This window comes from Drosophila rhopaloa, unplaced genomic scaffold, assembly GCF_018152115.1.
Source record: "Drosophila rhopaloa isolate 14029-0021.01 unplaced genomic scaffold, ASM1815211v1 contig_163, whole genome shotgun sequence".
NCBI lineage: Eukaryota > Metazoa > Arthropoda > Insecta > Diptera > Drosophilidae > Drosophila > Drosophila rhopaloa.
The window spans coordinates 9964102-9991497 of record NW_025335043.1 but is presented as its reverse complement, the minus strand read 5'-3'; the positions used below and the strand labels follow the sequence as shown (position 1 = coordinate 9991497).

Here is a 27396-nt window from a genome sequence, read left to right as displayed (position 1 = left end):
GGTCGACTGTCTTTAATATCCCATTCCACAGCAGCCGCCTCTTCCGACCATAAGAATAGCTATTTTTAAGCATTTAATTAAGTGTCTGTGCTGGGGTGAATATTTTTAGCATTTTCTTTGCTATTTCTATACGGGTTTCGCTTGGGTTTCCACCCCAAACTGTGGGTTTAAGTTTCATCTTCGTACATACGGCAGCTGAAAGTTCCTTATATGCTTATTAATAATAAACGGAAATAATTTTTACATTCGTTTTTGTGGTGGAGTCTCGAGTTGCTCGCTTTATGGGCCCCTCAAGGTAACGCAAGGATTTCATGGAGGGAATCGAATGCGGGATTCCTTTTAACAGGTTACGCGGCATTAACTTCTCGCAGGCTTTTTTGGTCCCTCAGCCGCCAACTTTCTCCACATTTCTCCAGCCCCTTTCTCCGTATATTCATCGGAATGGGGGCTCTTTATGAGGCAGGCCGTGTTAATTTGCTGCACGCGCCGCGCATGAAAAGTTAAGGCGGTGGAGAGGGATCAAGAATGTGGTCAACTTGTTGCCACTCCGCTGATTTCAACTGATTGACTGCTGGAAATACCCTGAGAAGAACACAGATTTAAAAATGATCTATGCAAATTTGTATGTATAATTGTTAAATAATTTATTCACACAAAAATTAAAAAACTTAAAATACAATCACAAGTTCTTTTAAAATTAATAAGTTTCTACACATTTTACATTTAAACACCTTTTTCCCAAATAAATTGAAGCGCTATTCATATTTCATATTTCCATAAGCTTATAAAAGTTGTATCTCTTCTTAATTGTGTTTTATGATGTATTGCTTTTATTAATTTATTATCATTTTATTTTTCAAAGTCTCCCCAACTTATTTTAGTCTACTTGTAGGGTTAGAACATGCAGATCGCTGTGAACAAACAGTAACAAAATAATTAATCTTCTTTTTGGCTTTGCCACACATGAGGGTGAGAAAATATTGGAGGCGAAACACAACAGCGGAAACTTGAAGAACAATCTGAACTTGTGGCCTACTTTGTCAACTTTTTGACTGTCTTTTAGTGGCGGCCTTCACTTTTGGCCACCAAAAAGGGAAGGAAGAAGCCCTGCATCATTTTCATTTTTATTTCCATTACATTCCCTGTTTATATGACTGCCGACTTCCATGTCAATATTTACTTGTATCTTGTTTACCTTAGCCATCTCATCATCAACATCAGTATGACTTTCCCTTCCATCTTTTTACGCTTGCTCTCATATTTTTATTGTGTATTTTTATTGCTCATGTTTCCTGCTTGTTATCTTTGTTGTTCTTGCCGCTTCTTAATGGCACTGGGCCTGTAATTTCATTTTTCAAGTAAGAACTGTGTAGGGGAAAATTGAAATGAAATTTTCAAGAGTCCTTTGGTCCTTGGACTGCTATTTTTAGTTCGAATTAAATCATTGGTAATTGCCAAACATCCCACAAGCGTCGACGATTTTCGGAAGGCATCACTTATGCTAATTCGCACTTTGACCCAAATATAGGGCTACGTGAGAACAATCAAGTGGCCGCCTGGCAAATACTGTGCTATATTGTGTGGAGTGGCACTCGGGCTGGATATGTCTCTGATTCTCATTTGATATGCAGCCTGTGTGTCGGTAATTGAACTTAATATGCATACAAAATGTCTACATTTCACAGCGACAGCTGACAAGGAGTCCCAAGAAAATAGGCTTCGGAAATTGAGCAGGTTGTTGGTTGATTGACGAAAGGAAAGATTTACGCAAACACATAGAGGCAAATACATTTTGAAAAAAAACAAATAATTAAATGTTTTCATAGACTAATAACTAATTAATTTGCTAACAACTTTATTGAATACACCTAAGACTTAAATGTTTTACCAAGCAAGATAAATTGGTATTTTCTTTAAACCCAAGATATCCTGCACTTTAATTTCACATAGGTAAAAGAAAGCATTGCATAAATTATTTACATATTATCTGGACACTCCAGCATTTTAAGTTGGCAGGCCCTTTGAAGTACCTATTTAAGCAAAACATAAATAACAAGTTTCCCTTATTCTGCTCCCTTTTCGTAATTAGCCATGTACTCAGGCTCTTTAGGCCTATTCCCAGGGGAATTCAATTATTTATAAGAAGTGACCCAAAACGAATGCATAAGCTGACATCTGCAGTCAGTTCTCGGGAATAACGAGCTAAGCAAACTACGTGCCTGGACCGGCGGCCAAAAAGAAACCGAACTAGGGCAAAAATAAACAAAACATTTATTCCAAACGCAGTCGAGCGGCCAAAAGGAAGGTAATAGACCGCACAGCTAACTGGGCCAATGCACGTACCATTTGTCAGGGCGAAAGAAGGCCTAAAGGAGCGCAGTGTGTTCAGAGCTATTTTCCCACATTAATTAGTCTCCCACATAGACATAACATAATCACTGAAATTGGGGATAAGTGCGGTGGCTTTACTACTAATTTAAACAAATGGGTCATACATGTGGCATTCCGTTATGAGAATTTCTTTTAAGTTTTTAAAATTGGGAAGATATTCAAGTTTAATATTTGATATGTATCCAAGTAATAGTTCCATGATTTTCTCCTACTTACAAGTTAATATTTCCAAATTAATTAGAAGAAAAATGTATAGAAAGTTTAATACACTATTTATGTATTATTTGTTTACGTATTATTGTAATACTTATAACTAGGTCATTGGCTGCTTCTTTTTAATTAGAAGGGTTTTTAAAACCAATTGGAGAGGGAGAACTGGGAACTGTTTTCATTCACAAATCGGGTGATGCAGTCGTCGACGTTGCCATCGCCGGTCGAAGGTTAACGCCTGCCATGAAGGTCGTCCGATGACGATGACGTTTACCGCAACGGGAGCTGAGCCGAGCTGAGCTCGTTTCAGCCGGGCCAGGAATCCTTGAGCGGCTCCAGAGAAGAGAGGATGAGAGGGGGAGAGAGGTGGAACGACCTCGAAGCGACTGCCGGCGGAACGGACTTCGTTCCTGAAAGGATTTCATTCATAATTGCCGCAAGAAGCCGTTAAAGTGCCCATTCCTTCTGGATCACGCATCCTGTCCTCGACCTAGTTTTATCTACATGTGGGATGCCCTCGGGAAACCCCACGTACAAATTGGCAACTTTGTGTGCCTCATTGCTCCACACGTCGCCTGGCATTTAATACAATTTTCGAATTTGGCTCTGGTTCACTGGGCTACCAGTAGTTCGCCTTTTATTGAGCCAAGGTCCTTGGGAGGAACTGCCAATGTCTGGATGGGCTGGGAATATTCTGGGGCCACAAGGACATTCGCCAAACAAATTCCAAATAACTTGCGAATAAATCAAAGTTAATCGCCTGAGTATTAAAGTTCGGTATTTACCTTCCTAACGAGGTAGATATTGTCAGGATTTCTTGGAAACTAAATAATGCAGATATTAAGTTAATAAAGCCTTTGGAATAATTAAAAGTAATTCCATTTCGAGCCAGAAATATTTGCTTATGAATTTCTTCGAAGAAAACTTATACTAAGCTCATTAAGGAAGTGTGAAGAACAAGTGCCATAGCGAAATATTAAGATTGCTGTTGATTTTCAGGAATACCAGTGTGCCCTTTGGAGCACACTTATGGTAAATTTATGTGTTCTGACGTAAGCTCCCTTAATTAGCGAAAGTGCAAGGACAGCTGAATCGCAGAGTGCTTCATATGAATCCTGGGCAGTAAGTGACGCATGGCAGAGTCATAAAAAATCAATCGATTCCTCGAGAAAAGTGGATTCATATCTCAGCTGAATCTCTGGCTCCCAGCTTCCATTTTCCACCGCTCTGGCATTTTATGCATTCCACGCGTTTGCCGCAAATTGAATTTAAAACTCAATAATAATCAGTTTATTGCGAATACGACCAGTGGAGCGGAAAGTAGACATTTGCCTGGCGGTCTGGGGTCAAAGGGTGCTCTTGGGTGCTCTTGGGGGAGGGGTGGGATGTTGGGCTCTGGAGGAGTATCTCCGCTGTTACCGCTGCGATAAGGCAAATGGCAAGGGCATCTGCGCTAAGCATCGTCATCCGTGCACCTAACGAAGGTTCTCCAAATGGTGACGTCGGCACAGTATCCCCATCTCTTTCTCTATCTTTCTCTCTCTCTCCCACAGTCTATCCCTCTCTTTCGCTCTTACTCTATCTCTCAGTTATTTAACTGGGTCAGGGGCTAACAGCTCGTCGCCGTCGTTGTTGTCCTTAGAGTCGTTGACGTTTGTCGGTTGCGGTTTTCCGCCGCCATTTCCACACCTATTCGGAAAACCCCTTTTCCTACGCCGGAACTTTAAAGCGTCATACACAGGGCATAAAATAACTATTTGCAATATACTATTTACAACATACTTTTAATAGCTTAAAAAAAATGATATGCTACAAAAAAAAATATAGTGAAAATCCGTAACAAGATCACTAGTTCTTAATCCAGTTTGATCCATATTTAATTTGATACTTAACTTAGAATATAGTTTACAAATAAAATCAAATCATAAAAGTCTAGAAACTTATTCAGAAATTGAGTTTAGGCCATTCAATAAGGAATTGAATAAATTTAACATCAGACAGCGACACATTGGAGGACATTTTTGGGAAACCCAATTATGTCTAAGTGAACTTTTTTAAACTACACCAAATTATGTACAGCATCTGGAAAGTACTCGATAATTAACTTCTTATATGACATTTTATCTTTTTAGGATATTTCCTTTAAAATTTATCCCTAGCCCTTTTAAATCGTATCAAAATGCTTTCAGTGTAGGTGTGATCAGGCTTGTTCAGAGATGGCCTCCTCATTTTTGCCACATAATTGAATCGGCTGTGAATAAGGCCACCGGCTAGGGAACTGCATTTGGTACAGTTTCCTTGCTGCGGCTTCTGGTCTCTCGGTTTTTTTTTTTTTGGTTTATTTATATGCAAGCCACGCCCCCATCTGCCCTCGAAGCATTCATGTTCAGCTGAGCAGTCACCGCACCACCACTCGCACTTATTAATAAACCAAAAACCAAAGGCGTCATTCTGTCGCGTCGTGACTGGCATAAAAACCGGGCTAAAACGGATACTTGGATGCCGAGACATAAATAAAATGCAGCTAATTTGAATGCACCGACCTTGAGACGAGCACCCCCGCCCAAAGACAATTGCAACAATTGTGGCGCACAAGGCAAGGATTCTTTTCGATGTCTTGAGATCGCTTCAGCCAGAGGTCAGAGCTCGAAACAATCCGAAATCCTTAAGGACACTTGACCCACTGAATTTCTTAGAGACACCTTGGCGAGGTGACTGATGAGGATGATTAGATGAAGATGAAGATGAGGCCCACATCCTTGGTCTAATCCTTTCAAGGGATGCCACATGGGCGCGGACTTAACCCAAATACTCGTATGTTTGCAAATAATGAAGCTTTTGTGTTGGCCCGCTGTCGATTGGCCTTCGAACGTTGCAAGAGCGCGGATGACGTCACAAGCAGAGCACTCACACACACATATATATACATATATATAGAGCCGATTTGGTGGCTTTGCTGAATGTCACGCCCCGCCTTTCAGGTTATATTTAGTCAAACGCGAGGCGACAGCCCATAATTGCCGGAGCAATGTAAAAATAAAATACCAAAATCAGCAGCACCAAATAGGCCGATAGCATTTGGGCCTTTAGCATTTAAGAGGCTTACCGCACCACACGCGCCCATTCCATTAGACCAAAAACCCGGAGCCTCCGCACCACCGCCCCTAAAAAGTAGGCAACGAAAATGGGCCAAAGTGAACGACAAATGTTTATGGCCCAGTTGAAGCCAGAGGCCAACAAAAACACGATTTGACAAATGAGCGCATGAAAATGGCAATTTTAATTGTTAGGGGGCGGCAGATAGTTAAAAGCTGTATGGGCACCGGCAGTGAGAAATGATATGATCTTTAAGTGCTAAGGACGAAATTTCAAATTGAAAATAAGAAAATGAAAACAGAAGTGAGGCTTTAAAACCGAGGGACTAGTTTGCCTAGCAACGGACAGACGGACATTACGAGATCGACTCACCTGGTGATGCTGATCAAGAATATATTTATTTTTCGACCCCAAATTTAGAGAATTAAACCTCGATTATTTAGAAGTATGCCACTTCGAAATCGGATATCTGTTAGAAAAGTTATGGGCTTAGAAGTGCAGGTTTTGGGTCACTTTTCTACAAAGCCAATTTTCGAAAATTTGGAAAGGGGTAACATCATTAAAATGACGAAAAATCGACCCCAAAATACAAAACAAAGTGAAAACACAGATTTTTAGAGAATTTAACCACAATCATTTAGAAGTATGCCACTTCGAAATCGAATATCTGTAAGAAAAGTAATGGGCTTAGAAGTGCAGGTTTTGGGTCACTTTTCTGCAAGGCCATTTTTCTAAAATTTGGAAAGGGGAACATCATTAAAATGACGGAAAATCGAACCCAAAATACAAAACAAACTGAAAACACAGATTTTTAGAGAATTAAAACCCAATCATTTGGATATATGCCACTTTGAAATCGGATATCTGTTAGAAAAGTTATGGGCTTAGAAGTGCAGGTTTTATAGTCATTTTTCTGCAAAGACGGAAAAGTCGGAAAATCGACCCCAAAATACAAGTTATAAAAAATATATGTTTTAAGCATATTTTTATATTTATTTTTCCTATAGTAAACCAAAGGAAACGATGATTCTAATCTAATGTAGAAAAATAAAAAGTAAATAAATATTAAATACAATTTAGGACCCAGTGAAATCTAGCCAGAATCGTGCTCTAATTAGACAGCTTCAAAGTCACGCCCATTTGTCGGGTCAGTTAAAGGGATTATCAGAGTCCGGCTCACACGCACGCAAATATCACACACTCACACAGCCACACTCGACGGCATTTATAAAAGCTGGGTGTGTATCCGTATCCTTCAACTGCAGTTTAAATGCCAAATCAGCGTAAATTGTTCGTCTAGTGGGGGCTTACCAAATAACTGCTGGGATGAAGGAGGGGCACTAGTGGCCAAAGGACCTTTGGCTTCTGCAGAATTTGTCAAACTTTTGCTGTTGTGGTTGTTGTTGTCCTGCCCGCTGTTGTTGCTTTCGTAATGTCACTCGACGGCATCTGCAATGTCCTTGCAGCACGAGTTCATTGGCCCAAACGCCGAGCTGCAGCCTGCAGTTGCGCTCTCCTGCGAGAGAATTTTACCAGAGATTGGTAGTACAAGAGAGAGAGTTATCTGTGGGTGAGAGAAGCTAAGAAATGGGAGGGGGAGGTAGGGGCGGTAGAAAGCTGTTCCCGAGAGAGTGAGAGAGAAAGAAGGCCGGTTCAATGCACGGCAAGTAGGTTATAAAAAGGCAAAAGGCCGGCCCTACAAGAAACATAGCTATGACGTCATTGTGAAAGCCGCACAAACACACACACAAGAAGAAAAGTAGAAAAAAGAGAACGGGAGAATAAGTGGCAATCTGCAGTTGAGTGAGTGTATGTGTGTGTGTGTGTGAAAAGGCGGCTTAATTTTCAGTTGAGAAAACAGAAATATGCCAACTTTTACTTTTAGACTTTGGCCCGGACTACCTCAATTTTCCCACCCCCTTTTCCAACCCTTTTCTTTACCCATGCCCAAGTGTGAATGTGTGTCTCTGCAAGTGTGAATACACTCATCTATGTGAGTGAGTCTATAAAATGGGCACAAGGGCATTTAATGCGGCATTTATGCTGACAACTTTTTTTTCCAGTTAGGATCACACAATAACATAAGTACACATAAAGCGAAACAAAAGCAGTGCCAGTAAATATGATAGTAAAACACAAATATGCAAATCCATAGAGACTGTTGTTTATAAATGTCTCTAAATTTAAGAAAAAATGTTCAATATATATTGATTGTTTTTCAAAGAATTAAAAAATTTCTTTGGCATGACTTCAACTTATGTAAAATACCCAATTTTTCTTAATTAAAACATTCCATTTATGGAAGTTGAACTAATATTATTCAAGATTTATTTCCAAGCAATTTCAAGCCACCATTTTCCGTAAAGGACCAGAAATAAATAGAGAGTAAGGAAAGAAAAGTAAATCCAAGCACATGTTGCGACTTAATAGCAATGATTAACAAGTAAAGAAAAGGCTAGACAGTCACCTAGACTCATTAGCATGTGATTCCAGATCAAAAAGAAAATAGTCACAATAGAGGGGTAAAGGAAAAGCTAAAGGATGGGACAAAGGAAGCCAGACAGTGCGGAAAAGCCGGAGACCCAGACGCAGAGATACCAGGACATAACAATGAGAGTGCCAGCACCAAGAAGCCGCACACAATAATGGGAACCGGACAAAAACATGTGCCATAACAAGCTCCTCCACCGAAAGCAATAATTTGTGTTCACACCTCAGACTGAACTTTAACCGTGGCGCGGAAAAAACCCTATTAAATAACCAAGCCGGTGTCCGCCTAATGGAATATGCTGAGGAATTTACAAATAACCATAAGCCTGACGGGAAAAAATTCCGTTCTGTCATGCGCTAATTATGAGCAGCCAACCTTTTGACGAGCCGACCGAGTGGAAATTTTAAAAGTAAAAGCACCAAAATGGGCTTTCCAAATAATACACCCAATGAATGGACAAATTTTAAATCTTGGGTTAAGAAATACCCTTAAAAAAATAACAAAATCTTTTCTTTAAATAAAATGCAAAATGTTTAGGGTATAACAAAAATTCAGAGAATAAGTAATATAATGAAAACTAACGTATAATTTATGTTTTAGAACATTGAACTAAAGGTGCGTTGAAGTTGATAATCAAAATTAGCTGGCGCTTAATTTAATAGTTTAATTACTTAAAGCTTACACTACTTAAAACCAAATGCCTGACAATTCCATTTCCACATCACTTTAAAATATACATACTCTTGCCAAAGAAATACCCATAAAAATGAACAAAAATATTCCATTTGCTGAAGGAAAAACAGGAGGCAACAGAAAATAGCTTACCCCCACTGAAAATCCTTGAAAAACCGAAAAATAAAAGCGCGTACCAAAATTGAACGGAAAAATACAGCGTGAAATTTGCATGAGACAAATGTGGAAAAGTACTCACAACTACTCCATTCGCAGAGGAATAGAAATGGGAAAAGATAAATACAAAAATTTGTAGATAGGCAAAGGCAAAGACCGAAGATTCAAATCAATAAGTTATCCTTCGAATAACTTTCACAGGAGCACATAAAATGCAGGCCATTAACCGCATTGTAAACCAAACAAAAATGCATTTTAAGGAATCATCTCAATCAATAATTCCTGTAAATTTGAAATAACAACAAATTAGAAAAAAGTATGTATTAAATAAAACATTGACTTTATTTATTAAAATGCTGCATATGGCCTGAGTAAAATAATATAAATACAAATTAAGTATTGTTATTGGGTAACAGCGTTGGATATAACTTACAAAATTACAACATACAAATTCATCGATTAATAAATATTTTAGATCATTTTTTTCTTTTCTATTTATCACAAATCACCAGTTTAGGTAGATTTCACAGATTCGTTTCGATCTTCCGGATAGTCCACGTCCTTCTCAAAAAGATAGCACTGCAGCCAGTGGGAGATCTCTAATTGGCCGGAGAAAACGGGCTGCCAATTCCAGATGAGATGTCGAGCTTTTAATTTGGGAGTGTCGAATCGATTACTGTTGCGACGACATGCTTCAACAAATCGGCTGCCGAAAATTTGGGACAATTCGATCCCAGAAGCGGTATGCGCCAAGTAGTTGGAGTCCTTCGAGACAAAGAGCTGCTCAAAAGCAGCCCGCTCCGGATGAAACTGGCAGCCGAAGATGGGAAAACGACGGTGCTCGATTATTGTAATGAACTCCAAACCCTGCGAGTCACTCTGTGTGGCCAAGGGAATCCAATCGTTGGCTAGACCATAGGATTCCAAACTCTCTTTAGTGATACAATAGCGATGTTGATGGCAGGCAAAGGGTTGCTTTCCCATCTCCTCAGCCACGGAATCCGTCAGAGTATTAAGTAGCTGAGATTTGTGGTAATCCGTGGATAATTTAACCGGCATTGCCATCCGCATAGGCTTGCAATCAGTCCGAATCTTGGGTTCTCCGGCGGCATGGATTAGGAGCAACTGGAAGCCAAGACAAGTACCCCAAACTGGAAAATATCCGCCGGCATTATCCTGCTTTCTTGCCCTCTGATTCCGCTCCATGGCCAGCTGGTAAATGTGTTCGGCACTCTGGACACAATCGCTGGTCAGATCCGGATTGGCATTCCTATCAGCCTCGTCAATGAATACCGCTCCACCCGGCATAAGGATGCCATTTAGCCGGCCCATCATCGATTCGTAATATGCTCGATCCCGACCGATCCTGCAAGAAGATCAGTCATTGTCAATTATGAACTCATTATTTCACTATCTCTTAAAATACCCCAAATATGTTTAAAATATTCAAATGTTTACACATCATTAAATAAAATCGAAAGCAAATGAAAGTACCATAAATATGTTTAAAGTATTTAAATGTTCACACATCATAAATTAAAATCGAAAGCAAAAGCGTTCGATGGCTACAATAAATAAACCTTAAGTGTGAACACTTTTTCGCCTCATTCTTTAATCGCATTGCATTTTGAGAAATTGCTTGGCACGTCGCCCACTAAGATAATTATTTCTCTTAGCTATCGGGCGTTCGCGTTTTGGTACATTTGTTTATGCAATTTGTTTATCATTTAGTCTACTCAACCCACCCGATGGGCACTGCCAATGCCCCGGCCTCCAAGCGGGCAAATAGTCGTGTCACTTTTGGCCATAATTGTGGCCCAGTGACCTGGCCAAATCGATGCACATGATGCGAGGAGCGGGTTCCACTTTCTCTATCGATTTGTTTTCCAAATATGTAAGTCAATTCAAATTCAAACAGCACCGACAAAGGCCACTACGTGACTTTGGAAGATAAATGCTTGAAATGCAATCGGCTAATATAACAAAATATAAACGTATTAAACCATAATATAAGCATATAAATCGATTTTATACCCTTCACTTATTCAACCGTTGGCTAATCATAAAGCGTTGGTCGCAACTTAATGAGCAGGAAAATCTTTTTAAATGCCACTGATAATGCCACTTTTTTTAAGATAGTACCAATAATTATCAGTGGCAATTAAAAAGATATTTCTGCCAATTAGGTTCAAGTTTTATTAAGTAGTTTAAGTTCAAGTTTTTGTGTAAGTTGACGTTTTATCAATAAGTAATAAGAAGACTTACCAAATGGGTACTACATGGGCACCGGATGTTTCCAAAAATTTCACATAGGACGCTGCTATATAGCTATAGAACTTCCGACCATAGTGTTCCTGCAATTTACTGCTAATATCAATGCACAACACGCCAATTGTTGGTATTTGGTTGAGGGGTTCCCAACTCTCCGCCATCGTCGTTTTCCGCTTTGCGACTACGGCCGACTGAGTAGCCGTACAAATGCAAACTAAACGTAAATCCGAATACTTTCGCAACTTGGCAGAATCTCAATTGCAGCGAATGTGAAAAATGACTCTAGAATTTTGTGGTCTATTTTCGGGGATATTACACATTTTTAAAGATAGAAAACGAGGAATAAACAAAACGACTTTAGTTCCTTAGCACTTTATGTAGTAAGTCATATATATATACATGGAAACATACATGACCTGCACATAGAGGGTGTAGCTTATACCTCTTTCTCAAGAATACATATCAATTTTCCTGCTGAATTAAAGTATTAATTGCATTTAAGAATATTTAAAAAATAACAAGGAGGAACGCTATAGTTGAGTGCATCGACTATATGATAGCCGTTACTCATCTTAACAACTTTAAACTTTGCAGTCCAAACACCACGGACATGGCTTTATCGACTCGGCTACTCATCATCTTCAATAATATGTATATATAGGGTCCGAAACGCTTTCTTTAACCTGTTATTTACTTTCCAACAAACACAATATGCCCTTTTACTCCCGTACGCATTTCAGAACACATTACTCGAAAGCACTCACTTAATTGATCAACATACATATGTACTAAAGAGCTTAATGGCAATATAAAAGATTTGTGGTTTGCTTAATATATGTATTTGAATGCAAAATTAGTAACTCTGAATTAAATTTAAGCTTAATTCGCTGAAACTTTAGTGAAACTAGAATTCGAAGCTACTTTGACATTTGTGTTTTTTGTGTTTTTATTTCGATTTTACTATTAAAGGCCAAAAAGGCAAAGAAATAAACTTATTTATCAATTTATCATTTAAAACATTTATTATATAATCCCTTCTTATGAAATATATCTATAAAAAGAACCATTAATTAACCAATTGAGTCACCCTTGGCGACAAAGACAATCTCTTTTCATATTTTGCTGTCATGTAAATAGCTTGAACAATAATTGCAGGGTCTCGAATTTCACATCACATAGACAATAGCAAAGATAACAGTTTATAATCGATCAACGAGAATGAAAACTTAATTCGGTAAATATCTAGAGCGTAAACAAATTTCATTTCATTCTAGATATGAAACTATACGCTAACTTGAGCAAAGTTCATGCCACAAATTAACTGAACACTGCTAAACAATCAATTAATTATTTGATAGGATCAGCAAGGTAAGGAGTAATCCACTGAAGAGAGGTAGTATGCTGGAACTACCACCACCGCCATCGACAATAATGGGAATGTAGCCATTACCATTACCGCCCTCATCAGGGTCATCCGGAATCTCTGGAATGTCGGGAATTTCCATTTCGTCATTAGTGAACAAATATTGCTGGATGTAGGAGGATCCCAAAATCGAAGTGTACTCCGGCTTGAAGTTGTAGATTAGTGCCCTGGCCTGCTCCGTGGCATTGGCGAAGCTCTGATTACTTTTCCTGGCCTCATTCACAAAGAAATCGGCAAAGAATTGACCACTTATTACAGCAGCTGCGGTATGCGGAATACTGGCCTTAGTAAACTCATACATGGGCTTCTCCGGATGAAATTGTACTCCATAAAAGGGGTACTTTTTGTGTTCCATTGTGGAAATGAACTCAACGCCATCCCAGTCATGATTCAAAGACAATACACGCCAAGTCTCGTTTAAAAGATCCCTCTCAAAGTCCTTTTCCGTATAGCAAAACTGATGCCAATGATAGGTCACATTCTTGTTGACCATATTTGCCACTATGTCATCACTGATGTAGGCAAATAGACGGCTCTTGTTGAAGTCTAGGCGAAAATAAACATATTTACAACTTAGAGATGAGGTTATTTTCATTTATATTTCCAAATATACCTTCTTTAAACTCCATTGGTAGCGCAATTCCCTTTCCCTGGCAGTTAATACGATGCTCACTGCCGTCAGCCAGTTTGTAAACCATCAGTTCCATGCCAAGACAAGTGCCCCAAACCGGCATAAAGATTCCCTGATCGTTCAGTTCCATTGCCAACTGTACCAGATGTTCGCCGGCATCGGCATACCCGTTGCTCTGATTGAACCAAGTGGCACCACCGGGCAGCAAAACTCTATCAAAACATCAATAAATTTATAAGCGGAATCATTCCTGATATTTTATTTATACTGACCCATTTATCTTGTACATGAGATCTTCATAGTAGCTGCGATTACGTCCGATCCTGGGGAGGGTTTATGAAAATGGATTATTAATTGTTTTGGCAATCTTATCAAGACGACGCCACCAAATCAAATTTGATCTTATGTGAATTTATGTTCTATAAATAATTCAACCTTATCGAGGTTTGGGTAAATTTGCTAAGCAACGATAAGATCTCCCAATTTTTCACTGGTCAGTAAGCTGTCACTATATCTGTCTGCTCACTCACCAAACGGGCACTACTCGTGCTCCGGCACCTTCCAGATACTTCACATACGAAGCGGCTATATAGCTGGTCTTGTTATCAAAGTGTCGAGAGATCAAGCCATCGGTGTACACCTCCTGGGTGAGAATTCCAATGATGGGTGATGATATGGCTGCCGAAGCGATCAGCAGAGAGCCGATGGAAATTAGCAGGCTGATAAAGAGTTTTGGCATTTTTGATTCTCTGTGTTATATATCTTTACAACTTTAAGTTATCTCAGAGTTTTCCAAAACTCCAGAATCCAAAGAGGTTATTGTCCTGAGAAGTATCTTAATCTTAATGCTTCAAAGTATCTTAATCCAGAGATTAAAGTATTACTTCCTATGTAATATTTCCATTGTTTACTCTGCTTCACAGATAGTTCTTATCACAGATACCTCTATTGATTTCTGAAGTATTTTTAGCGAATTTCTTTCTCTAGATAGTTGGTTCAGAGTTATTTTTGTGGGTTGGTAATTATTTTATAGTATCGCTGCGCTTATCCAAGAGTTTTCCGTTTTCCAGAAGTATAGCCCAGATAGAACTAGGCTTTTCTACCACAGGGGAACCCAACCGCTGTCACCAGTTAATAAGAACTGTCCGCTGGAGCGGCAATCGATTCAAATTTATAGGTAAACACCGCCGATTATTTCTTTCATACTTACATAGGTTTTTGGCTTGTGTGAGTGGACATGAGTTTGCGTATGACGATTCAAGACTAAGTCCAATAGATAGTGGCGAGATTAATTGATATATTGACTGTGGAACAGGGTGCTCGATGAAAAGGGGAACTACTTGAAAAGGGGAACTTACATAGAAAGGTGGATAAAAACCTGTTTTAGTCGGTTACTAATTGAAAATTAGCTAATTTACTAATAACCGATGTATCGCTACTTTTATTCACGTATAAAACAAACTAAGTCATTGTTATTGTTTACTTAACAGCTGATAGCAACAGACTAAATTGTGCATGTGATAAGAATCGATTGTCGATCGCTTAATGATTTTTCAGCTGCCCAGCAAACTTTGCTGCTTCTGCTTGATGCCATTCTGAATACTCAGCAGGTACTTCATCTCCACAAGAGTTCCTTTGACTCCCTGAATATCTTTGGCTGCGAAGAGGGAGTTTAGTTTCTGGGCCATATCCTCTAGTTCCTTAACAACTTGGGCATTCAAGTCCTCTAGAGTTTGACTGTCTACCGCATCCTCCACTTCCTCGTTCCGTTCCATCATGGCCATTAGGAATTCCTTGTTTAAAGCGCTATTATCCTGGGGCATCTGCTCACCCTCCAATTGGAGAAGGTACTGACCGCGTTCAATGGGCGTGGCAAGGGTCTTATAAGCCTTGTTGATCAGGGAACTCCAATCCGCGGAGTTGGTTTGCTCACGGGAAGTTCTGCAAACTCAAGGACTTAAATGTAAATATCCAGGATATATTATTCTTAGCCATGCCTACTTATTACTAAATTTATCAGGATGCACTATTGTCTGCAGTTGGCGAAAATTTTTTGTTAACTTCTGGGACTCCAAGGAAAACTTGGTGGGAAAGCTCAACAAGTCGAAATAATTCTATAAAAATAATGGTTTCAAAAATGAAATTAAGCTTGCAATTATTCTTACTATTTCCGCATCCACATCTTGCAAATGTCCACAATCCGAACATATCATATTCTGCCTTAAATTTGACTTCTTTTGGCAATTCCAACAAGCCGGCGAGGATTCTACTGAAAATTGTCGAACTGCGTGCAATCGAAACCGTTCAAATTGAATACTATTTCTGGCGGGTGATAAATAATTTGTCACCCTCACAGCAGTCTTAAAGCCATTTATCACACACCGCATTTTGTACACTAAATTTAACCTTTTTATAAACAACTAAAACGTTTAAAAATTACACAAGCTGACGAAAACAACGGACAGCTGTTAAATAGCAAGTGTGGCAACGCTTTTTGAGTAGGGTTGTAGAGCTCGAAAATTATTTTAAGATTACTAAATTCATAAAATCAATTTAAAACTTTAAATAAGTTAATTTTACACTATCCCACAGAAACAAATCTCTGCTTTGTTTTGCAATACTATAAAAAATTGTTTGAAATAGATCGATCACCCTCACGAATATTCTTCAAATCAAATTAAGACTATAAGGGTATTCCTTAAAACAAGTATTAGATAGGAAACCACCGACTTGTATGTACATAAGTATAAAGTTTATTCCAATATGTGTATTAAAAACTATAATTTAGGTGGCCTTTTCTCGGCTTACATAGAGTCCTTGCGGTAAGCGCGATAGCTGTGCATCTCGTTGGGAAAGGTTTTGAACAATTCCAGAAGCAGATTTGACTTGAACTTCTTTAGACTTTCGATCTTGCCCTTGACCTCCTCGTTTTTGGCCAATGCCTTCTCCACACAGTCCTTAGTGTACAGCTGTGGATTCTTGTCCTGGTCGATGTAGTCGAAAAATACCTCAAACGGCACGTAGACGTCCTGCACCTGGGAACGTAGCTTATCGATCTCCTGGAGGCCGGTTACCAGGCTGTTACTATTGGTGGATACATTTGATATTAATAAAATTACAATTAACCATGCTATCATTTATCTTTACATCTTTTGGTTGAGAACGTTCTGCCCCTGTGGCTGAAAATCGCTGACGATGATGCGTATCTGTCGCACATTCTCGATGAACATCTCCAGCTGGGTCTCCAGGTTCTCCAGTGGAGCAGACATTTTAAAATGATTTTAAAGGCTTCTATTCTCTATTATTTCGTTTATTTGTTTGCTTTTCTGCGGTGATATATTATTTTCCTTTACTCCTTCTTCTTCTTCTCGAAATAAACCAGATAACTAGGGCTGCTACAACGCATTTATGAGTTTTGCGACTTATCGATAGCCTCCGCATAGCAAGGTCACACTGCTTGGCTGCACACTATTTGGTCAAAAAGTGCGTGATTTTAGTTTTTTGAAGGAAAAACTGAAGAATTGCCTTAATAACTGCCACACTTTATATAAAATTAAGAACTCAGAATGTCGGATGGAGATTTGGATGCCCTACGCGCCCAGCGCATGTCCCAAATGCAGTCGCAATTTGTAAGTAAAGTATTTTGGTAGGCTTTCAACCGGCTAGATTCCTCTAGAGAATTCTAAAAATAGCCATAACTTGGAGAAAATAGTGAAGATATAGATTTTAAAAATTATATTGCAATAATATAAAGACAACAATAAGGAGGTTTGAATAGTTTGTTTATATTCTTGTCGTGGTAGGTAGCTTTTAAGTCTTATGAGTCATCTTGTATAACTGAGACACCTGTTCCTTTAAAGCTCTATCCTTCAGTGACCTTTCAACCCTTTCTCCTGTTTTTAGGGCGGCGGCGGTGGCAATGATGCAGAAAAACAACAGGCTCAGCAGGAGCAGATGCGGGCCCAGGAGGAGATGAAGCATTCGATATTATCTCAAGTTTTGGATCAGCAGGCCAGAGCACGACGTTAGTGCATTAAACCTTTTCTAAATCTTATAAAAGTACGCTGAATAACACTTAAAATCTCCCACAGTGAACACCCTCAAAGTGAGCAAGCCGGAGAAGGCGCAAATATTCGAGAACATGGTCATCCGCATGGCCCAGATGGGTCAGGTGCGTGGAAAACTCGATGACGCCCAGTTCGTGAGCATCCTCGAGAGCGTCAATGCTCAGATGCCGCAGAGCAAGTCCTCCGTGAAGTATGATCGGCGTAGAGCTGCCATCGATAGCGATGATGATGATGATTACGGCTGCTGATCGGGTCGCATTCCCGCCCAACTCTTAATTTTAGTTGACCCCACTCTTCGCATCCGCTAAAACATGTTTATTACTTTTACTAACTTAAAACGAAAAAAAAGAACCAGACGCACGAATGCGAATTGATTTCATTGTGTCAAATGGCGATTCTTTAAGCAGATTTGGAAGTTCTCGCCCAGCGGAGATGAGATGACATAGGACTAGATTTGGCTTACATATATATACGGTAGAAAAGTTGCTCTAGGGGATGGGATCTGCTACGACTTCTTTTCGCTTTCTTCTCTTCGTACTCCTTTTGGTTTGCTTTAATTTTTTTCTCGGGATCTTCTACGAAACTTAAAATTCTTCTCGAGATCACCTGATTTACCTTCATCTAATTGCTTTCGGTCTTTCTGTTAGTGTTCTTTTTACTCTTTCTTTTCGTGATCTTCATCCTGATCATCCTCAGTGACCAAACAATCGCCACAGAAAATGGAATACATAATGAGCGAGAGGAATCCAAGCGGCAGACCAAAGATAACAGTGGTCAGCACGGGATTTCCCAGCCACATATCCCTAAGGGCTCTTCGCACTTCGAATAGCGCACGATTCACTCGCACAAAATACGTATCTCCTCCATATGCAATCGCACTATCATTACTAATGGATTCCAGGAAGAGATGCAGTGCCTGCGGGGTCATCTGAATGGGATCATCGTCTGGTAAGTAGTGGTGTTGGGTGCTCGAGTTAATCGCTATCAAATGCGGCGTAGGCAGTTGATCCAGAATGATGGAGTGTGCTATAGATGGCTCACCGATCTAAAAAGAAAAAGTTCGATAAATTCATAAAATGTGAGTATTTATAACTCTTACCCATCCGAATTGGAACTTCTCATGATATCGTGCCCTGTGTTTCCTTATCACGCCCTCGACCATGTCCCGGAACTCCAGTTCATGGGTGGCTATCTGATTGAGCTTATCCTCCTGCACAACAGCCAGAACTAGATACTTATTTGTCTTTAGCAGCTGATGAATGTTGAATCGAGTGACCTTCGGGAAGAGTGTGAACCTCTCAACATTCACCCACTGGAAAACGGTCTCGTTAACTTCATTAGGGTCCATTTCATGCGCGAGGTGTCCGTGCGGATAGAAGTGGTGCTGTTCCTCCTTGTAAACAATAACTGCTGGTAGTTTCTCAAAGTCAAAGTGCTGGGCTGCGATATCCTCACTGGTGGCATAGAAAAATCCATGCTCCTGGTAACCCTCCGCTGCAGCATAGTACGTATCCCACACCACGCCCTCCTGCTGGCCCACAAAAATAAAGAAGATCGTATGGGATCCCTTTAGCATGTCCACACTCTCCGTTCGCGTAACCAGCTGAACTGGAGGACCAGACATCCTCAAAGCATAATCGACCAGCTCATCACGACCGCGATCTCCATTGTAGGTGAACTCCATGTTGCCCTTGATGAACATGATGGTGGGATAACCACGAACCTAAAACAGATGTGATATTTAGAGGTTGTACTCATCAAAACCTAGAAATCAATGTAGCAGTAGTCTTTGATCCTTGGTTAAAGATTACTGTGACAATGTTTCTAATTATATTAAGTAGTTCCCAAATCGCACCTTGAACTCCTTGGCTGCTGCTGGATACTTGGTGCAATCTAGGCGACCCACCCGCACATTGGTGGCATGGAGCGCCTGAGCCACCAGAGCGAAGATGGGCTCTGTCTTTTTGCAGTAGCCGCACCACGGTGCATAGAACATGACCAGCCACTGACCCTCGTGTCGCACATCGATAAACCGGTCGCTAAGCTCCAGAACCCTCGAGGAAATCGCCGTTGATCCCAAGGTGACAAGAAAAGCTATTGATTTTTTAAATAATTCATAAACTGCCTTTGCTTTTTCTTTTTCTCCTTATTTATTTACCACTCAGGAGGCCGAAGGTCCATATAGAACTTGGCGTCATCTTTGCAGCTACTTTTATTTGTACTTCCAAGTGTGATTTCTCGATTCTCCTCTGCTATATCATGCTTTATGATATTTTATTGTTTTTTTAACTTAATTTAATTAGCTGATTGGTTTAATTTTCAGTTGAAGTTATTTTCCTTCGGGCAGCAACAACAAAAGAAAACATTCGCAAAAACCACCCCCGCCCTTAGAGTGACCAGATGCGGGTAGGTTTCCGAAACTGGAAATGGAAGATAACACTGTTTAACCCACTATGGTTCTATATAATATATACTTTACAAAAAAATTTACCTGTTGTGCCTTAAATCAATAGTATAAGCGGGTGAAAGTAGCGTTTTAAAATATAAATTATGCAAATTTTGAGCGCCCAAATGTACATATTATAATTCACCTTGAAACTTGAACAAATTTGGTTTGATGAGATTTTTGTGCATATTAAATTTATAGCTACAAGGGTATATAAGCTTAGGCTAGCTTACTTTCTGGTTTTTATATTTTTGCAGAGGGTATTATAATTTCAGTCAAAATTTTTATATTTTTGATCAGCATCACCAGGAGAGTCGATCTAACCATGTCCGTCCGTTTGTCCGTCTGTCCGTCTGTCCATCCGTCCGCCCTCATTTTTAAAGCTACATATCTGCTGGAAACATTCCCGAAAGTTATCTTTCTATTGCAGGCAGTATACAAGTCGGAACGAGCTGGATCGGACGATTATATCATATAGCTCCCATAGGTAAAATCGGAAAAAAAAAATTTTAAAAAATTATAACTGTTTTCAATTTTTGTTTTGTTCTTTGGTATTTGGTACTATTTAAATGTTATGGAATTACGGTTTTAATTAAATTAAAATCGGACAACAATATCATATAGCTGCCATAGAAATGATAAAAAAATGCACGACATAGCTTCATTGTTTTTAGTAATATAGGCATAGAAATCGAAATGTAGTCGATTTGTAATAACTGCAAGGGTATATAAACATCGGCGTGCCGAAGTTTTCTTCCTTTCCAGCTTTTGTCTGAATTTTAAGTATATGCGGCAGCACAAGGGTTATGCTAGTATATTTTCACCGAAGTGGCAACTCTCGCGGATTGTTTACTTCACGTTTTCGAACATCTGGCAACTCTTAGGCACACACGTGCAACTCCAAAGGAATTTTGTTTAATTTTTTATTGCTTATTTCTACGTATTTTAATTATTATTATAACTAAATACAATGAAGAATATTTCGAAGACGGATCCCCAGGGAAAGGGAAAGCATCAGTTGCACAATGTTCGATTCTACACGATAAAACCGCGTGGTATTGTTAGTTTGGCCTATAGCAAATTGAGCAAGTGCCTCGCTTTGAGTCGGTAAATATCAAAAATCACGAAACACTCCTTAAAAAGATGCAGATTACTAATCAGAACATAAATATTAGCGAAACCCCCATTATAGAGCTGTGGAACCTGGAGCACACCCCCTATTTGGATCGCGTTATTCATCTGCCACCCGAATCTCCAGTGGAATCTTTATCTTGGGCAGGAAATCGTCTGTTTTCCGTGGATCTGACGGGTAAACTGATTGAGTGGGATGTGGTAAACCTAAAGCCACGCTATGAGCACTCACCCACTGGAAATGCCCTCTGGAGTCTCGATGTCAACCACGCAGAAACTGAAATCGCCGTGGGTTCCGAGGAGGGTCACATCAACATCCTGAGCATTGAGAATGACGAAATCACCTATAAATCCCTCTTCAACAAGCAAAAGGGTCGCGTTCTCTGCATTAAGTTCGACAAATCAGGAACAAAATTAGTTACCGGCACCGAAGGATTTGTTCGCATTTGGAATGTCCTTAAGGGAACCACTCTCCACACAATGACTCTTTCCGAAAAGGATGTGATTGTTTGGTCCCTGCAGGTGCTATCGGATAATACCATTATTGCTGGCGATTCCGCAGGATTTATAACCGTTTGGAATGCAGAAAATGCTACGCAAATCGATTGTACACGAGTTCTAGATAAAAACGTATTTGCTATGGCTGTTAATGAAAAAGAGGACCGATTGATTTGCAGTGGAATGAAGCCACCTCTCATTCGCATTTTCAGCAAGACGAAGATCAAGCGAGAGGAATCCACCAGCGAGAGATGGATCAAATTTCTGCAGCGAGATGCCCACAAACACTATGTGAAATCCCTGTTGGTCATAGATGGTGAAATATTTTCTGGAGGATTGGATGGCATATTGACTGTCACCTCCAGCGAAAGGATGTCTGCACATCTTGCGCAGCACGCTCCTTTTCTTCAAGGATCCGTAGCTTCATTAGCCATCAGTGAAAAGCTATTGCTTCTACGTTATCCCAACAGTCTGCACCTGTGGCGCTTGGGTTCTTCGGTTCCACGTGAAGCGGAAAAGAAGAAGCACGGCGTACAGCCAGTTGGTCACTCAGAGGAACTTCTTTTGGAACAACCTCCCCAGAAACTGCTTCAACTAAATGTGAAAAAGGACAACTTCATACAGGCTGCTGCCATTTCACCAGATGCAAACTGGATTTGCTACTCTACTTTGAAGGAAATGCGTCTAAATCGTTTGGAGAGTGATCCCCTGAAGGTGGAGCGTCTGTCGGAGGATCTGCCCGAGGAACTCAAACCAGCCAGCCACATTATCTTCACGAAGCAAGGAAGACTGGCGCTTCTCGATCCCCAAAATAATCATCTTAATTGGTTTAATTTTAATGAAGATCAGCTTATTTTCCAAAATAGCATCGATTTGAGTGACCATTGCAAGAGTATCATTAACCATTTACTGGTTTCTTCAGATGGCGATTACATTGTTGCGGGAACCTCGGATAGAATAATATCAGTTTGGAAACTACATGGAAAAGAGTACAAGCACCTGCTGAACTTACCAAGACATCGAGCAGGAACGACTGCTTTATCCTTGCACGAGGGTCTTCCTCGGGTGGTGGTAGCCTACGCCAATGGCCAGCTCGTGGAATACGATCTGGTTAATCGGATCTTTACCTGTGAAACTGATGAGTACCTGATACCGGACACCATACACCACTGCATAAGTGGTATCACCTTGGATCCAAGGAATCCTAATATATTTTTGGTTCATACCGAAAGCAATTTATATGTTTTGGAGAGAAATGAGCATGTGGAGCCAAAGGAGCATGTGATCGTTAACAAGTCGAAGAAGTTGTCAGACGGAAAGCGATCCTCAGTTGATGGCGATTCAAAGGGTTTGAGCCTTAAAACGGAGCTGCCGCGACAGGTAAGATTGGGAGATCCTCCTTGAAGCTTAAAGACTGCTTCTCATTTTGAAGATTATCGTATAGATTATCATTTGTTTTAATAAAGCTCTGAAATTGACAAGTTCTTTGTTCCATATTGAACCAAAAACATATTTTATTTTATGAATATTAAAAATGTCAAGATGAAAGTTTAACAGTGGGCATAGAAGCTCTTATCCATTTTCAACACCATTCGACTATCCCATAAGGGCACTTAATCCTTTATTTCTCCCATTATTTGCGTACATTTTCTCACCTCTATTTCTCTTTTTTGCAGCACCTGGTGCACGTGTCTCGGCTGAGCTCTAACGAACTTGTCAACGTCAGCATTTCGACAAACAATCTGTTGGCTCCGCTGCCAAAGCCGTACCAGCGGAAGAAGTTTGGTGCCGGGTAAACGGAGCGCCGGAGGATAAAGTGGAGTGGAGCGTCTCCACTTAGGTTTACCCAGTAGTTTCCACTTAGTTACCAAATAAAATCAAAAAAGTAGAAAACAATGGTGGAGTGAATTTTTCGAAGGCTTGCTGCGCGGCTCGCACTCGGCATTCGCACGGAAATTTGTCAAATGTATTGCCAAAAATTTGTCTCCGCCGTCTCGTCGACGACGACAATGTCTCCCGGGCCCATTTCCCTGATTTCTTTTTCGTGGGGGCTACGTGGATTGTGCAACATTTCGTTTCGTTTCGTTTTGTGTCGCCGGCATTTACTGTAATTGTTGTTGCTGTTATTTTTTGGTTTTACACTGTCTAGCCAATGTCTAGACAAGTGCATACCACACAGACAGTCGAAAACACACGCACACAGAGGCGGCGTGCGAGGGGATTTTTGGGGGGAGTCCTGGGGGGACGTCGATGCACAATTCAACTTTTAGCTCAAAAACTCATTGGCCGGCTGGGTCTGCCGTCGTTCCACCATTGTGCTGCAAATGGGTAATGGGTGGGAGCTCTGAATCTCGGCATAAAAAGTCCGAGTATCCCGCAGCCATATTCGAATGCCAGGAGAGGCTTTTACTTGGGCTGGGTCATGACCACTTTGGGATCAGAAAGGTGATTAAAACTTTGCATTGGCAGCGCAAAATAAAGTTTCACTTCTGCATCACCGGAATTATAATAAATGAAAGGCTTTAAACAAAAGCTAATTTGGTGATCGTGGGCATTGCTTATAGATGCGGAAATATTTAACTTAATTTGATATATTATTTGTAAGCCAACATTAGCAGCACATTTCTTAAAATAAATGAAGAAAATATTATAAAAAACGTAGTTCTTACATGACATACTTTGTATAATCAAATTAATTTACTTGTACCTAATGAAATAAGAAATTTTAATTTCTGAGCATACCCACATTATAAAGTAAATCTAAACTTGAAATAAATAATTGTTAAAGCATTCAAAATTCGGCTTAGTCCTGGAAGAGGTGAACCATCTTGTTATGTGCACTGCAATGTGCAATTTTTTGGCTTTTGTTTTTTTCCTTTTTGCATACAATTTTTTGACCAGGATGAAAACCCCCATCCGCTTTTCCTCAGCTCCGTAACTTTTCCCGATTCTGACCATAACCGACCGGCTGGCTGACTGCGGTTGCGGGGGCGTGTCATTTTTGTGAGGCGACAGTTTTCGCATAGCAAAGCTAGTGGCGAACAGACATGAATAATGAGTGAATTGACTGAAATATTCAAACTGAGCATACAAACTATAAATGCACACATAACGCATACGCAACGTATGCCAATTTGGCTGGAAAACGCAAACCCAAAGTTCCACCCTTGGGCGCTTTTGTCGGCATTAAAACTCACTTAGCCGTTGAAAGGCGCTGGGCGAAAAAGGAGGAGTTTGGTGGAAAAGTTATGCAAACTACGCAATGCAAACTACGGGGAAAAGTCGGGCTGCATTTGAAGGAAGAAGTCGTGAGAGTCTGCCAAAGAAGTCTAGACAGGCAATGGGCGAAACTTTGGCGGTGGCGAAAAAAACTTTTTCCACATGGGGTAAAAGACTTAGAAGGTGTGGTGGAGAACGAGAGGTTAAAGAACAATGCCTCAAATTGACATTTAATTGGTTTGCAAATTAGCCAAGAAACGAAGCAACAAAAGAAGCAATGTTCGCATGGGAATTTGCACCTCAATTGCACTTTTCACCCTTGCATAATCAGGGATGCGAAGGGGATTACACATAAATAAATAAAATATCCGTTTCCGTATCATTTGTCAAAATTATTTACTAAAGAACTAAATATTCTAGTTTTTTATTATAATTAATTAAAATACTTCATTAAATTTTACTCACCAAAAACAATAATTACTGTTTGTTTCAATTTGAAAAATGTAAGCTAAACATTTTTGTGTACCAAAAGAATTAGGATAATTATTATAATAGTTGTTCGGTTACACCATGGAAAATTAAATAAACTAATCTTTTAACGGTTTGTATTCCAGCTTTTTTACATATTCTTCTCTTTTAAGGATTTTTGCATGAGTGGTCTCAATATCAGTTTTTGGTTGATTAGCTAAAGTAAAATCTTAAAATCTGTGTAAATCTTTCTAAATTTCAAAGCCGTTTGCATCCCTGTTATTTTCGTGTGAAACCCCAACCGATTTGAGGTGCTAATAAACAAGAACTCTTGCGGGGCTAAATTACAGCCGCTAATGAATGAAATGGGATAAAGCTTAATTTGCATTTAATAATATTAACGCGTGGGAGAGTGCAAGGGGTGCTAATTGGGGGATGGGTGGGCCAAAGGGGGTAAATGCTCGCATCAGCATAAATCGCATGCGGTTGTCATGACAGTGGTGGGAGGGCAACCAACTCAAGTCTAGACAGGGATCCATGGGATGCAACAGCAACCGACCAGAGGACAATATAAGGACAAACGTGTCCTGTCTGTCTGGTAGTTGTCGGGGGGTTAAACGGAAAGGAACGAGATCGGGAATGGGAATGGGAACTTAAGGGGTAACTGCTCTCTTGTCTGAGGCATCGTAACTTTTGGCCCAACACAAAACTTGATTGAATTTTATGCTCGCCAACAACAATGAAGCAAAAGCAATGGAGGAAAGCCAGCACTTAATTGGTCTGAAAGAAAACTCTTTGGGATGCCGCAACAAAAACACAGTATTAATGAAAGTGCAGCTGTGCAGGTGGTGAAAGGTCAACTGGGAGCTGGCGAACTCAAGTGGCAGCGGGTTCATAAAAATCCTTTTTATGACCAATTTTGGAGCATCAAACGTTTTTATTCTATTTTTGGTCATGATTTTCATTCATTGACACTTAACACACTTGAGAAAAATATGTACATTTTGTCATCACCAAATCTTATTTGTTTTTGTTTAATAATAGATTTTACAATTCAAATTATTAAACCATATTTAACAAATTATTATAAATAACAATGATTATAGTACTTACAATTTTGAATTTAAAGTTATATGTTTATTTAATTTTTTTTAAAGAAAAAGTAACAAGCATTTAAGATATTTTTTAGAAATTATTTGTTCTCTGGTTTCAAATTATGAAATATCGGAAGTATATTTTTTAGTGCATCAGCGAAGACAGGAAAACGTTCATTGAATTTTGTCCTTCGCTGAGCTGCCAAAGGACGAATGCACAATAAAGAGGGGCGAATAAGGAGTAGTGAGGAGCTTAGTTGAGGTTCCTTCGCCTCACACAAATACCAACAATTTGATATGCCTGACGCTTCCTGGCTTGTCTGGAGCAAGTTTTGCAGTTTCATTGCACTCGTCGGCGTCGAGTGCAATGTCATCCCGCACATCCTGGCGAGCACCCACCACCCACCGGCCACCCCTCTGCACAATCCTGCCAAGGAGTCAACTTGTCAGCCAACTACAATTTACGAGCATTTCACTTCGTTTGCTTCGATTTTCATTGCATACTTTTTGGGGCGGCAAATGAAGAGAGTTGAGCATTTGCAGCTCCAGAGCATTTTCCTCCGATTTTGTTGGTGTCGAGGAGTCCTTGGAAATTGCATTGCATTTCCCGTTGGATTAAGCTTAAGACTTAAAGTGTTCCCCCATGAATTTCAGATTACTACTCTGTTCCATCGAGTAATTCCTTCAGTTCTCTGTGGGACTCAACACTGTTATTTTTGCAAGTTAACTTAATTGCTGTTACTCAGTTTATTGTTGTTGTTGCTGTCGTTGTTGGTTTTCCTTCCAGATTTTTGCATAATGTGACTAACGTCATAATCTCCATAACGATGTTAGTCAAGTTTTTGCTGCCCTCGTTGCGGTTTTTGTAGATGTGGTATTTCTGCGGTCTATAGATTTAATGAGGGAAAATCATAATGTCTGCTGACCTCAGCCGACTTTGGGGTGCTCTTCAGATGTTTACAACCAATGTTTTCTTATAACATTTTTTTTATTTATTAAATTTATGTTGGAAAGATAATTAAAACCTTATTGATCATCAAAATAAATGAATTCTTGAATTTTATGCTTTTAGTTTTTAAAGAACTTCAAAGTTGAACTTTTATTTTTATAA

General features: G+C 39.8%; 7 protein-coding genes across 8 annotated transcripts; 2 read left to right on the top strand and 5 right to left on the bottom strand.

The window, feature by feature from the left end:
• Positions 1-9354: 9354 nt before the first annotated feature.
• Positions 9355-11494, bottom strand: LOC108052952 (gamma-glutamyl hydrolase). Its single transcript, XM_017135512.2, has 2 exons — positions 11303-11494; positions 9355-10403 (listed from the first exon to the last, which is right to left on the bottom strand). The coding sequence occupies exons 1-2, from the start codon at positions 11467-11469 to the stop codon at positions 9551-9553; spliced, it is 1020 nt and encodes a 339-aa protein (XP_016991001.2). The 5' UTR covers positions 11470-11494; the 3' UTR covers positions 9355-9550.
• An 809-nt stretch (positions 11495-12303) lies between these two features.
• LOC108052963 (gamma-glutamyl hydrolase A) lies at positions 12304-14820 on the bottom strand. Of its 2 annotated transcripts, none has more exons than XM_044457815.1 (5): positions 14721-14820; positions 13893-14666; positions 13635-13685; positions 13345-13574; positions 12304-13277 (listed from the first exon to the last, which is right to left on the bottom strand). In XM_044457815.1, the coding sequence occupies exons 2-5, from the start codon at positions 14099-14101 to the stop codon at positions 12652-12654; spliced, it is 1116 nt and encodes a 371-aa protein (XP_044313750.1). In that variant the 5' UTR covers positions 14102-14666; positions 14721-14820; the 3' UTR covers positions 12304-12651. The 2 variants fall into 2 exon arrangements, with proteins under 2 accessions (XP_044313750.1, XP_016991011.2); XM_017135522.2 differs by lacking the exon at positions 14721-14820 and having other exon boundaries at positions 13893-14510; positions 14573-14689.
• LOC108052964 (iron-sulfur cluster co-chaperone protein HscB) lies at positions 14776-15991 on the bottom strand. Its single transcript, XM_017135523.2, has 3 exons — positions 15528-15991; positions 15364-15476; positions 14776-15303 (listed from the first exon to the last, which is right to left on the bottom strand). The coding sequence occupies exons 1-3, from the start codon at positions 15747-15749 to the stop codon at positions 14916-14918; spliced, it is 723 nt and encodes a 240-aa protein (XP_016991012.2). The 5' UTR covers positions 15750-15991; the 3' UTR covers positions 14776-14915.
• Positions 15992-16092: 101 nt separating this feature from the next.
• Positions 16093-16749, bottom strand: LOC108052966 (mediator of RNA polymerase II transcription subunit 10). Its single transcript, XM_017135526.2, has 2 exons — positions 16510-16749; positions 16093-16446 (listed from the first exon to the last, which is right to left on the bottom strand). The coding sequence occupies exons 1-2, from the start codon at positions 16629-16631 to the stop codon at positions 16167-16169; spliced, it is 402 nt and encodes a 133-aa protein (XP_016991015.1). The 5' UTR covers positions 16632-16749; the 3' UTR covers positions 16093-16166.
• A 45-nt stretch (positions 16750-16794) lies between these two features.
• Positions 16795-17799, top strand: LOC108052965 (programmed cell death protein 5). Its single transcript, XM_017135525.2, has 3 exons — positions 16795-16991; positions 17266-17386; positions 17454-17799. Exons 1-3 carry the CDS (start codon positions 16929-16931, stop codon positions 17675-17677), a joined length of 408 nt encoding a protein of 135 aa, XP_016991014.1. The 5' UTR covers positions 16795-16928; the 3' UTR covers positions 17678-17799.
• Positions 17724-19830, bottom strand: LOC108052962 (protein disulfide-isomerase TMX3). Its single transcript, XM_017135521.2, has 4 exons — positions 19588-19830; positions 19285-19523; positions 18529-19152; positions 17724-18474 (listed from the first exon to the last, which is right to left on the bottom strand). Exons 1-4 carry the CDS (start codon positions 19625-19627, stop codon positions 18085-18087), a joined length of 1293 nt encoding a protein of 430 aa, XP_016991010.1. The 5' UTR covers positions 19628-19830; the 3' UTR covers positions 17724-18084.
• A 922-nt stretch (positions 19831-20752) lies between these two features.
• On the top strand, positions 20753-23400 carry LOC108052967 (U3 small nucleolar RNA-associated protein 4 homolog). Its single transcript, XM_017135527.2, has 3 exons — positions 20753-20982; positions 21051-22884; positions 23181-23400. The coding sequence occupies exons 1-3, from the start codon at positions 20846-20848 to the stop codon at positions 23298-23300; spliced, it is 2091 nt and encodes a 696-aa protein (XP_016991016.2). The 5' UTR covers positions 20753-20845; the 3' UTR covers positions 23301-23400.
• Positions 23401-27396: the final 3996 nt, after the last annotated feature.

What these genes read in the sequence shown, in the direction of transcription:
- LOC108052952 (XM_017135512.2), bottom strand. Translation starts at nt 11,469, where the DNA reads ATGGCGGAGAGTTGGGAACCCCTCAACCAAATACCAACAATTGGCGTG. An exon ending in GCCCATGTAGTACCCATTTG is followed by an intron (nt 10,404 to 11,302) that starts GTAAGTCTTCTT and finishes ATCTTCTTGCAG; the next exon opens with GATCGGTCGGGATCGAGCAT.
- LOC108052963 (XM_044457815.1), bottom strand. Translation starts at nt 14,101, where the DNA reads ATGCCAAAACTCTTTATCAGCCTGCTAATTTCCATCGGCTCTCTGCTG. An exon ending in CTCATGTACAAGATAAATGG is followed by an intron (nt 13,575 to 13,634) that starts GTCAGTATAAAT and finishes ATGTTTTGATAG; the next exon opens with AGTTTTGCTGCCCGGTGGTG. An exon ending in ACCAATGGAGTTTAAAGAAG is followed by an intron (nt 13,278 to 13,344) that starts GTATATTTGGAA and finishes ATTTTCGCCTAG; the next exon opens with ACTTCAACAAGAGCCGTCTA.
- LOC108052964 (XM_017135523.2), bottom strand. Translation starts at nt 15,749, where the DNA reads ATGCGGTGTGTGATAAATGGCTTTAAGACTGCTGTGAGGGTGACAAAT. An exon ending in AAGATGTGGATGCGGAAATA is followed by an intron (nt 15,477 to 15,527) that starts GTAAGAATAATT and finishes TTATTTTTATAG; the next exon opens with AATTATTTCGACTTGTTGAG. An exon ending in CCTGATAAATTTAGTAATAA is followed by an intron (nt 15,304 to 15,363) that starts GTAGGCATGGCT and finishes TTGAGTTTGCAG; the next exon opens with AACTTCCCGTGAGCAAACCA.
- LOC108052966 (XM_017135526.2), bottom strand. Translation starts at nt 16,631, where the DNA reads ATGTCTGCTCCACTGGAGAACCTGGAGACCCAGCTGGAGATGTTCATC. An exon ending in AACGTTCTCAACCAAAAGAT is followed by an intron (nt 16,447 to 16,509) that starts GTAAAGATAAAT and finishes ATCCACCAATAG; the next exon opens with TAACAGCCTGGTAACCGGCC.
- LOC108052965 (XM_017135525.2), top strand. Translation starts at nt 16,929, where the DNA reads ATGTCGGATGGAGATTTGGATGCCCTACGCGCCCAGCGCATGTCCCAA. An exon ending in CCCAAATGCAGTCGCAATTT is followed by an intron (nt 16,992 to 17,265) that starts GTAAGTAAAGTA and finishes TCCTGTTTTTAG; the next exon opens with GGCGGCGGCGGTGGCAATGA. An exon ending in TCAGCAGGCCAGAGCACGAC is followed by an intron (nt 17,387 to 17,453) that starts GTTAGTGCATTA and finishes AATCTCCCACAG; the next exon opens with TGAACACCCTCAAAGTGAGC.
- LOC108052962 (XM_017135521.2), bottom strand. Translation starts at nt 19,627, where the DNA reads ATGACGCCAAGTTCTATATGGACCTTCGGCCTCCTGAGTG. An exon ending in GACCTTCGGCCTCCTGAGTG is followed by an intron (nt 19,524 to 19,587) that starts GTAAATAAATAA and finishes AAAAATCAATAG; the next exon opens with CTTTTCTTGTCACCTTGGGA. An exon ending in AGAAGTTCCAATTCGGATGG is followed by an intron (nt 18,475 to 18,528) that starts GTAAGAGTTATA and finishes TTTTCTTTTTAG; the next exon opens with ATCGGTGAGCCATCTATAGC.
- LOC108052967 (XM_017135527.2), top strand. Translation starts at nt 20,846, where the DNA reads ATGAAGAATATTTCGAAGACGGATCCCCAGGGAAAGGGAAAGCATCAG. An exon ending in AAGTGCCTCGCTTTGAGTCG is followed by an intron (nt 20,983 to 21,050) that starts GTAAATATCAAA and finishes CATAAATATTAG; the next exon opens with CGAAACCCCCATTATAGAGC. An exon ending in AAACGGAGCTGCCGCGACAG is followed by an intron (nt 22,885 to 23,180) that starts GTAAGATTGGGA and finishes TCTTTTTTGCAG; the next exon opens with CACCTGGTGCACGTGTCTCG.